This window comes from Sciurus vulgaris, assembly GCF_902686455.1.
Source record: "Sciurus vulgaris genome assembly, chromosome: 1".
Taxonomy (NCBI): Eukaryota; Metazoa; Chordata; class Mammalia; order Rodentia; family Sciuridae; genus Sciurus; species Sciurus vulgaris.
The window spans coordinates 26,481,818-26,495,124 of NC_136461.1; the positions used below are offsets into that span (position 1 = coordinate 26,481,818).

Below are 13,307 nucleotides of genomic sequence, written 5' to 3' on the forward strand. Positions count from 1 at the left end.
ATTCATCCTCTTAAAATGTGCATTTAGTGGTTTCAGTGTATTCACAGTTATGCAACAATTACTACTAATTCCAGCTATTTTCTTCACCCCCCAGAAAGCCCATACTCAGTAGCAGTTATTCACCATCTTTTCTTTCCCCAACAGCTGCTGGTAACCACTACTCTATTTTCTGTCTCTGAATGTTCCTCATCTGAACATATCACATAAATAGAATTATACAATATGTGGCCTTTTGTGAATGGTTTCTTTCACTTAGCATAATTGTTTGAAGGCTCAGCTTGTTATTTTCAGGGTTTATCTCTGTTGTTTCATTGCATGGATATGTCACATGTCACATTTTGTTTCTCCTCCAGTTGATGGGTTGTTTCCACTTTTTGGCTATTATAAATAATGCTTCTGTGAACATTCATGTACATGTTTTTGTGTGTGAACATGTTTTCATTTCTCTTGGGTATGTAAGATTGAAATCATTTATAACTTTAACCTCTTGAGCTGCTGAGTGTTTCCATTATGGCTGTGCCATTTTATTCTTGTGAATGAGAATTCTAATTTCTGGTCAGTGCAATTTTATTCGAATTATAATAGGAATCAATTGGAAAGATGTTTGTTTGTTTTTGCAGTACAGGATATCAAATCCAGGGCCTTGTGCATACTAGGCAAATGCTCAACCACTGAGCTACATCTCCAGCCCTGAAAGATTTTAAGTAAAAGAAAAACATGAATTATTTGAATCACCACAGCTAGAAACTAGTAATAGCCACTTCCTCCAGTCCAAATGTTCAAATCATTATTCATTCCTGCTTTGGTTTTTTTTATTTCAAAATATGGTAAAATATATATAACATAAAATTTGCCATTTTAACTACTAAGTTTAGAGTTCCATAGCATTATATATACATATATTATTGTACAACTATCACCACTTTCTAGCTCCAGAAATTTTTCATCATCCCAGAATGTAGCCGTACCTATTTAATAACAACCTTTCCTTTGCTCTGTCCCCTTAGCTCTGGCAATTACCATTCTGCTTTCTATCTCTATGAATTTGACCATTCTAGAAACCTCCTATAAGTTGAATCATAATATCTGTCCTCTTATTGGCTTATTTCACTTAACATAATGTCTTCAAGATACATGTCATAGCATGTTAGAATTTCCTCTGTTAAGGTTGAATAATATTCCTTTGTGTATGCCACATTTTATGTGTTCATCCATTGATGGACACTTGAGTTAACTCTACATTTTGGCTATTATGAGTAAAACTACTGTGAAAAGGATGTACAAATACTTATTAAAGTCCTTGCTTTTACTTCTTTTGAATACATACCCAGAAGTAGATTGCTGGTTCATATGGTAATTCTGTGTTTAATTTCTTGAGGAATCACCATACCATTTTCCATAGTGATTGTACTATTTTGCATTCTCACCAGCAGTGGTTCTGGTTTCATCACTTTCCTGCTTTAGTTTTTGCTAGTGTTAATTCTGCAACACCAGAATCAATAGAAAGTGCTGTGACTCTAAAACATCTTTAAGACAGCAAGCAAACTCACACATTTTAACAATGCTGGACTTCATTAGGTAAATTGTGGATATTGTGTGTTTGTTAAAATACGGAACTTAAAAACAGGTGACCTTGACTTGGTTTTCCTTCCCATTGTTTAGCATGAACTTGAAAATTAGAATGAGAACCAGCATGTACAGAATGTTGGTATTAGGGAGCAAGTTAAACATTTCATGTCACCTAAATCTTCACAACAACATCATGAAACAGCTAGTGTTTTCCCCCATGTCTCAGATTAAAGAAGCTGAGTCTCAGGTTAAGAGACCTGCCAGAGGTAACATCACTTAGAAATGCCAAAGCTGGACTTTAAGCCCAAGTTTCTCAACCTACTTGCTCTCTATTCTGCTACAAGCCTTCCCATTCTTTCATGGCATCCTGAATATATTGGGCAGTGACAGTCTTATACATCACTACACATTCTTTTTTGGTCTTTATTGTTTTCTCTTGGAGCCAGAACAGATAAATCACATGGCAGGATGTTCCTCACAACAATAGTGGACACTGTTGACTGACAGATAGTGATTTCTGTAGTCTGGGGGCTCAAGCATTTAAAACCATACCTGGTCCTCCTCATTTGTCGTAGGATGGAACAACTGACTTCCTGCCATCAGTGGCAAGCTGCTGTGGGAATTTGTTTATGTTGAGTTTCAGTATTCAGAAGAGCTCTGTACTTGGTTCTTGGGTAAATAATCTATGTTACAATTTATTGAGGGTTTAATGTGTTCTAGAACTGTGCTCAGTCCTTTAAATGCTTTATTTCCTCTCCAGCCAGCCCTATCAGATTGATATTTTTCTCCTCATTTAACACATGCGACCTGAGCTCAGATCTGGCTCTGGATTCCAAGGTCCTAATCACAAAGTGGTATTATCTTTTGTTTTGCATGAGAATATTTTGTAACTTATGTATCAAGTAAAACTGGAGAGGCGAATACATGTATGCACAAGGGCTTCTTCCTACAGGTTTCTTATGGGGCGGATTGAATTCAAGCCAGAGCTGCCTATCCTTCTCATTTCCTCAGGTCTGCAACATTGTGGCTGGGCAGCGCTGCATTAAGAAGCTGACTGACAACCAGACTTCAACCATGATAAAGGCTACAGCTAGGTCAGCCCCAGACAGACAGGAGGAGATAAGTCGCCTGGTCAGTGGGGCTACAGAGAAATGCATGCTTATTTACTTAGTCATTGGGACCCTTGGTAACATAGATGTTTTAATGCCCCAAAAGACCCTCCTTCAAGAGAATCTAAGGTTGGATTTGGTTCCAGGGACTTGACAGGGCTGTTTTTGCTTCCTATTTTCCCCTCCTGATAACTTTACTGTTAGCCACTTCCTTCATTTTTTACTCCTCCCCCCACCTCCCTTTTAGGGCTATTTCTTGCCAACTTCAGCTTCTCTTCAGGGCTCTTTCCTTGGGACCCAAAGGGTGAGTGGTATTACCAAGTTGTTCTCCTGAGATCCCCTTCTTTTGCCTGCAGATGAAGAATGCCAGCTACAACCTAGATCCCTACATCCAGGAATTTGGAATCAAAGTGAAAGATGACATGACGGAGGTGACGGGGCGAGTGCTGCCGGCGCCCATCTTGCAGTACGGCGGCCGGGTGAGCAGGGTCAGGGCCACACAACATCTCTGGGGCATATGAGGGTGGTTGGGTTGTATAGCCAGGGGCTTTTGCTCCCTACCCACTTGGTTCTATTGAGGCTCACCAGGGTGCCCCCCTCTGCCTATCTGCAGAACCGGGCCATTGCCACACCTAATCAAGGTGTTTGGGACATGCGGGGGAAACAGTTCTACAATGGGATTGAGATCAAAGTCTGGGCCATCGCCTGCTTCGCACCCCAAAAACAGTGTCGAGAAGAGGTGCTCAAGTAAGGAGGGTTGGTATGTGGGGTTGAAAGGGTGGGAAGGACCCCAGAGCTACTGCTCCCTGCTGCCCAGAGGTCAAGATTGATCTATAGTCTGTTCTTTCTGTCTGCCTGCCTCATCCTTTCTGGCTGAGACTTCTGCCTGTTCCTTTTTTGTCCATCGGTGGTTAGGAGACTTCAGTAAGGAGCTATACCTATACTAGAGATGATGATTTTAGGATGTGAGTCTCTTAAGAGAGACCTTAATTACTTTAATGTTGCAATTGTTATTATTGGTAATAAATAGTGGTAGTGATGATTATGTTTATGACAACATTGTATTTAAATATCTAATTTATGTTCTCTCATTTCATTTTCACAGTGAGTAGATGGTGCTCTTTCCATTTTTAGGAGACTGAAGCTCAGAGAGGTTCATAAGTAACTTGTCTAAAGTTTACACATCAAGAAAGTGTCAGAGTTGGGATCAAATTCAGATCTGAGCTTCAAAACTTGTGTTCCTAATTGCAAGCAAACAAGCAGTTTGTTTAGCTGGTCATCTGAGTGGTCCTTCCCTATCCTTAGAATTTGTTCTGTGAGCTCCAAGTGACCTGCCTGAGTGACTGGGAGTAGATGGAAGCCGTGGGGAAAGTGAAATAGCCAAATGGCTTAAAGAAACAAGCTAGGGGAATAATGACTTGAATGACTAAGTGAAGTCACTGACCCTTTCTCTACAGTCTTTTTTTGTTTTTAAACAAAAAACCGTTTTGAGGTACGTTTCAAAAATCCCACAAAACTCATACTAAAAATATACACTTCAGAGATTTCTGCTATCTGTGTGTGTGTGTGTGTATGTGCGTGTGTGAGAGAGAGAGGTGGGGGAATGTATTTGTGGGTCCTAGGGGATTGAACCCAGGGGCGCTCTACCACTGAGCTACAACCCCAGTCCTTTTTATTTATTTTGAGACAGCGTCTCGCTAAGTTGCCAAGGCTGGCCTTGAACTTGCTATCCTGAGTTGCTGGGATTATAGGCATGTGCCACCACCAGGCCCAGTCCTTCTTATTTTTATTTTAAGACTGGGTCTCACTAAAATGCTAAGACTGGCCTCAAACTATGATCCTCGTGCCGCAAGCCTTCTGAGTTGCTGGGATTTACAGGTGTATGTCACCATGCCCAGCTTCTGCTGTCTTCACATGCAGCTTTCTGGAGGGCATCAGTGTACTCTGGGTATGAGTTACAGTCAGTTGAACTGGTCATATGGGGTTGTGATGAATATGATGGAGACATGTGCCTTCGTGGGTTCAGGTGACCTTGGAGTCTTCATAAGAATTAGTTCCAGCAGTTCCTGATGGATCCAGTGACCCTAGATCCTGCCCTTGTCCTTCTTCCCTCTACTTATTGCTTCCAGATAAACAACCACCACTCTTAGAGTTGTGGTTTCTCTTAAATAGTTTTTTTTTTTTTTTTTTTTTTTTTGTCCCCTTTCTTGGGTTCTTTGGATTTTAGCTCCATTTTGGATAAACTGCTCTTGTACGTGGCCTAGCATTGGAAGACTGGCTCTTAGCAGTATTGGAAGGGCTCCCAATTTTTTGCCTTTGAATCTGGTCATCTCATTGGTAGCTCTATTCTCTGGGTACTTCACTCTTGCTCCCATGTTCTTTCATTGTCTAGTTCTTTTGTGTGTGAAGTAGTCTATTGTTTGGGCCATTCTGGGATATCAGGAATTGGTAAAACTACAATCTCAGAGTTGGAAGGGATCAATTTCATTGGGCATTTTCTTCTCCAAGTGACCCCTGGGTATAGGGGATAGAATGTGATTTGTGCATCTGAATCAGTGATACCCAACTTATAGGTGATTTTGGGCTAAAGGTAAAGACTTCCAAGTCTTCAACCATGGCACTGGATGAGATTTGTCCAGGGAGAATGTGCATACTAATCAAGAGGCTGAAAATAGAACTCAGAGATTCTGGAAAGTAAACAGAACAATGCCTCCAAGTGTAGAGGAAGCAGTGAGATTCAGAGCACAAATAAAGAGCCTCCTTTTCACTGAGAATGTGGGAAGAAATGAAGTAGAGTTGGAGAAATTGGAAGTTAGGAATGGATAAGGAAGTTCTTTGCACTCTGGATTTTTCTTCTGGCTAAAGAGATTCTATCGCTGTTAGGACAGATTTCAGAATCTTCCCCCTCTTAGATGTTTCTCAATACTTTTTGGTCCCTAGGACTGGGTATAGTATTCCAAATGTAGTCTGCTAGTTTAGAGAAGATTGGGAATATCCGTTCCCTTGATGTAGGGAAACACTATTAATGAAATCTGGTAACACTGGCATTTTTGGTAGCTAAAGTGCAGTTCTGTGCAAGGCAGAGAAATGGAAGCAGTGATGTTAGTGGATCTGTGAAAGCCCTACCTCTTGTTACCATGAGACAATGCTTAGGTTGTATTTTTTTATTCTAACATTTATTCTGGAAAAAAATTAAATAATAAATATACAGAATAATATACCAAATGTTCATATGTCCATCATCCAGAGTTTTGTCATAGTTACCGTATCCTTTTTTCAAAAGTAAATGTAAATAAATCTGACATTTCTTTATGTCCTCCATTCTAGTCCCATTTCTCCCTTCTGATGTGGCCACTGCCATAAATTACTTAACCTTCCTACCTAATTCATATATTTTATAGACCTATAGTATATACATTGATTTTAAATTTTACATAAAAGTAACATACTGTACTTCCTATGTTTTAACTACATAGGTGAAAAAATACTTTTCTCACTATAGTATTGGTATTTACATGCTGTGTAATAACATCTAAACAATCATTTTTGTTCTCTATTTGTACATTATTGCATTTTGGTGTGCTGTGGATCAAACCCAGGACCTCTCACATGCTAGGCAAGCACTCTACCACTGAGTGTATTTAATTTAAATATAATATTTTTAAAAATTAAATTCCCTGCTGCCTGTCAGTTTATTTATGTAGATTGATTTTGTTTTTTCACTGTACTGCATGTGTATCCTCTCTGACCAACTTTGTTTTCCTTTCCCAGGGTAAAGCCCTAAACTAAAGGAAAGAAGCTTGCTTAATAATTAGCTTGAGGTATCAAATAACCAGTAGGGGAGGAAGAAACTCATTTTTACTGAGCATCTCTTGAGCTCCCATCACTGTGGAACCTCATTTATTTTGAGCAAAAGGCTTTATAATTAGACATATGCTGATTTCTTTGGACAAAAGAAGCACAGGTCTCAGCTGCTTGAATCAGGGACAAGGTGGGAGCCTTGGGAATACCTACAGGTCCTTTCTCTGGGGCTCTCTCCATTTTCTTGGTGTCCTCTCTGTTGAACACTTAGAAAGCTCTGTCTTGTCTTATTCAATGTATTTTTTTCACTGTCTGATCATGTCTCATTCATATGCCTCTCGTGAGTGGTTAACACCTAAGATGGAGACTATTCAGGTCGAGTTTTAAACTGTCTCCTATCATGATCATACTTGTTCTACAGGAACTTCACAGACCAGCTGCGGAAGATTTCCAAGGATGCAGGGATGCCCATCCAGGGTCAGCCTTGTTTCTGCAAATATGCGCAAGGGGCTGACAGCGTGGAGCCTATGTTCCGGCATCTCAAGAACACCTACTCAGGGCTGCAGCTTATTATCGTCATCTTGCCAGGGAAGACGCCCGTGTATGGTACAGTTCTCTTGGGACAGTGATACTCATGATAGGACACTTCTCAGGATAGTTCCTTGGGGAATTTTAGGGAAGAGTTAGTGGAGTTTTGACTTTGGCTAAAGGTGTTCCTTAATGTTAGTGTTCCTCTTATCAGAGAAATATCAGCTTGTATGAACTATTGGGTCATCTCAGATTTTATTTACCTGTTCACAGTCACTCCCAGTAACATTTACTGGGATCCTTGTGTGCTGGGTTTTTTTTTTTTGCCAGGCTCAGATGGCCAGATACAGAGATAGGTCAGTTGAGATTCCTGTCCTTCGGAGTGTGTTTCTTACTAGGATATTGTGCAGCTCAAGCAGAGGGTGCGGTAGTTCTGCTAATATTCTGTTGCCTGGTAATGGCATGAACTTTTTTTTTTTTTTTTTTTTTTTTGGTATTAGGGACACTCCACCACTGAGCCACATCCCCAACCCTATTTTGTATTTTCTTTAGAGACAGGGTCTCACTGAGTTGATTAGTGCCTCTCTATTGGTGAGGCTGGCTTTGAACTCGTGATCCTCCTGTCTCAGCTTTCTGAGCTACTGGGATTATAGGCATGTACCACTGCACCTGGTTGACGTGGACTTTTTGAGAGGTTACTCTCTGCTGTTTTTCTCTTTTACAGAAGAAATGACCATATATGTCTCTGTTAGCTCTTTTCTCTTACTCCTTTTGCTTAGCTGCTCTGTGTTCTTGCTCCCATCTAGTTCTGCTATCTTTGAGACTTCATACACCTTTCAAGCTTCAAACTTTTTTAGATTTCCTCCTCATGGAACACATTATTACAATCATTTTATTTTTATTTTTTTGGTGGTACTGGGGATTGAATCCACACCTTACGCATGCTAGGCAAGTACTCTACCACTGAGCTACATTCCTGGCCCTTTTTAAAGTTTTATTTTGAGATGGTCTCACTAAGTTACCCAGGCTGGCCTCCAACTTCCTGTCCTTCTGCCTCAGCTTCCCAAGCAGGTAGGGTTTCAGGTGTTTCCTTGTATGCCCAGCTATGTTACCACAATTTTGCCATCTCTTTCAGCTTTTGCCTTCCTATTTTCTTGCTCTTTTTCAAATGTTTTGAATGCGTTCTCTGCATTCTGTATGCCCACTTCCTCACCAGCCATGTACTTCTTCCTGTTTCATCTATCTTGTCTACTTTTCCACTCAGTCTCCTCTGTGAAGAGTCACCATGGATCTTTCCCAGTTTTCTTCTTCCTTTGACTTCTGGATATTTTCTCCTGTCTCATTTTTTTGTTATCAGGAATGTCTGGTATTGTCCAGGGTTCTGTCCTCTGCCCTTACATTCTGTTGATACTCCCATTCATTCCAGTTGCTTAGATTATCACCTCTTGTTTATAAGTTATAGTACTAAAATCTTGATCCAGCCCTTAATTCTCTGCAGTTACCCTCTGTCCTTTTGGCCTCTTTCTTCTGCAAGTTATTAATCACTTATTCTCACTTATTCTAGACTTTATTCACAAATCTTTCTTGAGTAGGTCACCAGATAAGACTTTTTGTGACTGTCCTACCAAAAACATCTTCATTGGTTCCCATTCACTACTACATGAAGGACTGTGTGGGTCCTGACCTTAGTTTAACTTCTTCAGCTTTATCTTACACTGCTTACTTGCTATACATACTAGAAAGATTGGGAATTGGAACTGAATTTTAAGTCTTGGATACACCAGTCCACTGGCTTAGACAAATTACCTAACTTTTCTGAGCTTCGTCAACTAATTATATAAAAAGCAGCATCTAGCAGTATGCTTGGCACATAGTAGACACATTTTAAATGCCCATTCCTTGTCCGTGCTATTTACTTTCTGGTTTTGCTCTCATCATTTTGTCTTTGCCTAACTATCTGACTACTCTTTTTTTTTTTTTTTTGCAGTACTGGGGATCGAACCCAGGGCCTTGTGCTTGCAATGACTACTCTTCTTCTTGTTCCTCTCTCTTGCCCTTAAAATTTTCTCTATCCTTTGAGACTCAATATAAATGCTATTTATTCCTTACTCCTGTCATTCCACCTGGAGGATGAACTTGTCTTTCTGGATTCTTCTGATTTTATCAGGCCAGTGATCATTTACTACCTTGCTTGAGTGTGGAATATATCTGACTGTGCTCTGAAACCTTCTTGCCTCTGCACATGTACACCTAAGATACTCTCTGTTGCTGCTATGGTACTCAGTAATTTCTTATGAAAGGAATTGGTTGATCTCCAGGCTATTTCTCTTTTGGACCTTAAATTGATAGCCCTTGAATGAAAGATAAGGGTGCTTTTTAGGATAACTGCCTTGAGTTAATTATCCCTGTTTGTGGTTACCTCTGTTACAGGAGAATCCATTGTTTTGGCTTACCTTGGGAATATAGTACAGCATGCTGGGGAGGCAGCACTTGTTCAGAATTTTCTCCTTGTTGGGCTCAGTAATATTACACTTCTCCCCAGCCTCATGCCTTTATTAGGTCCTTGGGTTTGTTCCATTTACATAGATTCCTTGATTATACTGGACCTGGGACTATCTGCCTGAAAATTAAGCCAGCAGATAAGAGAAGCATTCAGATTCTGCTAAAGACCCTTTACCCTCCCTCCTGGGAGACTGGATGAAATGACACTCTTCCTGTGATGGTCAGATCAAGGTCCTGTTGACATTGTAGTTGCTCTGAGAGTGTAGATGGACAGTGTCAAGATTTGCTTAGTTCTGATGTGGTACCATATATATCCAGTTTTCAATACATTTTACTTTTTTCTCTCCACAAAATTGATATCATTGACTTTTAAAAAATGCAACTTTTTACTTAATCATACTAGATACATAGAACTCTGAAGTGTTTAGCTCAATGAATTTTCACAAACTGTCACAATAGTGTAACCAGTACTTAGCAGAACATTATCACCACTCAAGTTACCAGTCATTACAACCCCTCCCAACCAAGGGAACCACTATTTTGATTTCTAACACTATAGATCAGTTTTGCATATTCTAAAATTTCTCATAAATGCAATCACACTGTATGTATTTTTTGTGTGTCTGACTTCTTTCAGGGCACATTAAATTTGTGAGATTCATTTGTATTGTTTAGTTGTAGTCTGTTATAGGTTTTCCATCATGTGAATTTAACACATTTTACATGTATTCTCCATTCTACTGTTAATACATATATTTGAATTGTCTTCAGTTTTGGTTGTTATAAATAATGCTTGTACATATCCTTTGAACATTTATGCATATTTCTGTTGTGTGTATATACCAGCTTATACTTGCACCAATAGCAGTGTGTGATAGTTCTAGGTGGTTCAAATCCTTACCAAACTTGGTATTGTCTTTTTCATTTTAGCCATTCTTTAGGGTTTTAATGATGTTATTTACATTTAATTTGATTTTCTAGTAACATAAATTTGAATATCTTTATGTCTTGACTAATCACTAATCTCTTTTGTAAAGTGCCTGTTTAAGTCTTTATATTCTATTTTTTTTCCTTTGATATCATTAACTCCAGAGGACATTTCTGGTCCTTGTTTTACCACTCTGTTAGATATATTTGACTTTAGCTTCTTTTTTTTTTTTTTTTGATAATGGGAATTGAACCCAGGAGCACTTAGACATTTCCCCATCTCCGTTTTATTTTATTTTTTTTAAGTTTGAGACAGAGTCTCGCTAAGTTGCTTAGGGCTTCAATAAGTTGCGTAGGTTGACTTTGAAATTGTGATCTTCCTGCATCACTGGAATTATAGGCATGCATCACCACACCTAGCTTGCATTTGACTTTCTTGTTTACTTATTCCTTCTTGACATACTATTTTCCCTTAGTGTTTACCATGTAACACCATCTTTTCCTTCCTTCTGACTCTGTGAATTTTTCTCCTTTGCAGACCCAACTTCCTGTTCTGCAAATTCTAGAAGTTCCTCAGGATTCAGATCTAAGTCCTCTTCTCTTTTCACTGATTTTAGTGATCTCATCAATATCATGTCTTCAGTTACTACTTATACTTAAATATTGCACACATTTCTTTTGAGCTTCCAACCTGTGTGCCCATTTGCCTAATTGATAACCTTAGTGGGATGACAAAAAACATTTCTAACTAAACATCTCTCTAAAAGAATTTGTGTTCTATTTCTGTTAGAAAAGTTAGAAACTTAAAATTTATTCTTATAATCTCTTCTGTTTTACATGCATCTTTTCTATAACTGAATTCCTCAAATCAAATGTTTCTTGAAAGCTCTCTTTAATTTTTTAAATTTTATTTTAAAAGTTTTTTTTTTTTTTTTTTTTTTTTTTTTGTGTGTGTGTGTGGTGGGGACCAGTGCTGGGAATTGAACCCAGGTCCTGGTGCATGCTAAGCAGAAGCTGTACCACGGTACTATGTCTCCAGCTCAACTGTCTCCTTAACCTCATAGGTCCCAAATTTTCAATTCTGTGAATATTTTAATGAAATTAACACAGGTACATTAAAATAGGTTGGAAATCATATAGATCTCATTATATAATTTATTATTTAGTATTAATGACAATAATATTAATGAATATTATCACTAATCATTCATTTACTACTTCTTTCAAAAGAATAGAACTCTAGAAACAAATATTTATTTCAAAGTTACCATGACACATTTTTTGCTCAATTTAAGTTTTTTGTTGTTCCACAAATGGGATGGTGGGACATAATAGGTTAATCTAAACTATCCTCATCTCTTCCATAGATTAGCCTAATCACCGCGTTTTTTTCTATTACAATATGGCCCCTTGCTCTCCTTTTTAGTCAATATGGCCTTTCAATTTCTCAAATATACCTGTATCTTACTTTCTCTAGCAGAGTACATTTTTGAATTCTGTTCCCTCTACCTGAAATGTTCCTCTCAAATCCCTCCTCTAAGCCCCTTGCTCCTTTCAGATTTCATTTCCATCATTATTCACTTGAGAATATTTTCCTGACCAGTATATTATCCCCTATAATGTTCTCTCATAGCTCCATGAGGTTTTCTGTTGTAGCATTTATCAATATTAGAATTTTCATGATTTTTAAAGTTAGTTGCTCCACAGTAAGCATTATAAGAGCAGTGTTTGTGATGTGTTTCTGGTCACCTTCATGTTCCTTAGCATTTCGTAACACTGCCTAGTATCCAGTAGGCACTCAGTAAATACTTGTTAAGTGTGCTAATCGTTTCTCTCCCTTCTTGTAGCTGAGGTGAAACGAGTTGGAGATACACTTTTGGGAATGGCAACTCAGTGTGTGCAGGTGAAGAACGTGGTCAAGACCTCACCTCAGACTCTGTCCAACCTCTGCCTCAAGATCAATGTCAAACTTGGTGGCATTAACAACATCCTAGTCCCACACCAGCGGTATGAACTCTGTTGACCATTTGATCTTGTCGAGTTACCCTGCTGGGGATTGGTGCCTTGGCCAGGCAGAGTTAATCAAACACAAGAGGGAGAAGAACAAAGTAGGTGCTGAATGGTGTAGACAGAGAAGATCCAATTCCTCACCATTTTGTTTTTTCTTCCTTGCTTAGCTCTGCTGTCTTTCAACAGCCAGTGATATTCCTGGGAGCAGATGTTACACACCCCCCAGCAGGGGATGGGAAAAAACCTTCTATCACAGCAGTGAGTTGTACTCTTCAGTTTCCTCAAAAGGTTCTCCTTTTAACTCTTCAGTCCTCAAGACTGCACATGATTTCCTTCCCTCAGCCTAGGCTCTTGACCCTTGATAAGACCCTGCAGCTCACCATCCCTGTTACCCTTAAAGCTCTGTGTGATATCTTATTTGGGGAAAGATTAGTGAGAATATGGTCTAGGGACAGAAACGGAACCAGCCAGTCTCCCATCACACTTGTTCTGCGTTTGAACTTTTCTCTTTCCACACTTGCTTTTAGGATGTGGGGAAGTATATATCTTCTCTGAAATCCCTCTTAAGGTAGTTATTTAGTTCCTGGGATTGTCCTTTCCTCTGTTCCTCCCCCACCACCCTTAATCTATATAGTTGATTAGATGTCTCTCCAATTCCTCTCCTGACTTTTTGGCTCCCTGTCCCTTAGGGGCTTCCAAATTGCTAGGGATCAGCAATTCCTTCTCACTTGTATTTCTTCAGCTTTCTTATTTCTTTAGGTAGACTTGTCTGAATTTGGTAAGACAGGCAAAACCCATAATGTGCTTATTCTTATTTTGCTTGTGGCCATCCCTCCTACACTGTGGTCATTGTCCCCTTTG

General features: G+C 39.2%; 1 protein-coding gene across 5 annotated transcripts in view; it reads left to right on the top strand.

Moving 5' to 3' along the window:
* The window catches only part of LOC306655547 (protein argonaute-1), a 61,710-nt gene that overhangs the window by 36,274 nt on the left and 12,129 nt on the right, over positions 1-13,307 (top strand). For 3 of the 5 annotated variants that reach the window (XM_079130133.1, XM_079130129.1, XM_079130131.1), the window contains 6 exons: positions 2,581-2,700; positions 3,035-3,166; positions 3,292-3,425; positions 6,901-7,085; positions 12,284-12,443; positions 12,614-12,704. In XM_079130133.1, the coding sequence (XP_078986259.1) occupies positions 2,581-2,700; positions 3,035-3,166; positions 3,292-3,425; positions 6,901-7,085; positions 12,284-12,443; positions 12,614-12,704 (822 nt within the window). The remainder of the gene's footprint in view (positions 1-2,580; positions 2,701-3,034; positions 3,167-3,291; positions 3,426-6,900; positions 7,086-12,283; positions 12,444-12,613; positions 12,705-13,307) is intronic. The other 2 variants (XM_079130130.1, XM_079130132.1) reach the window with 1 other exon arrangement.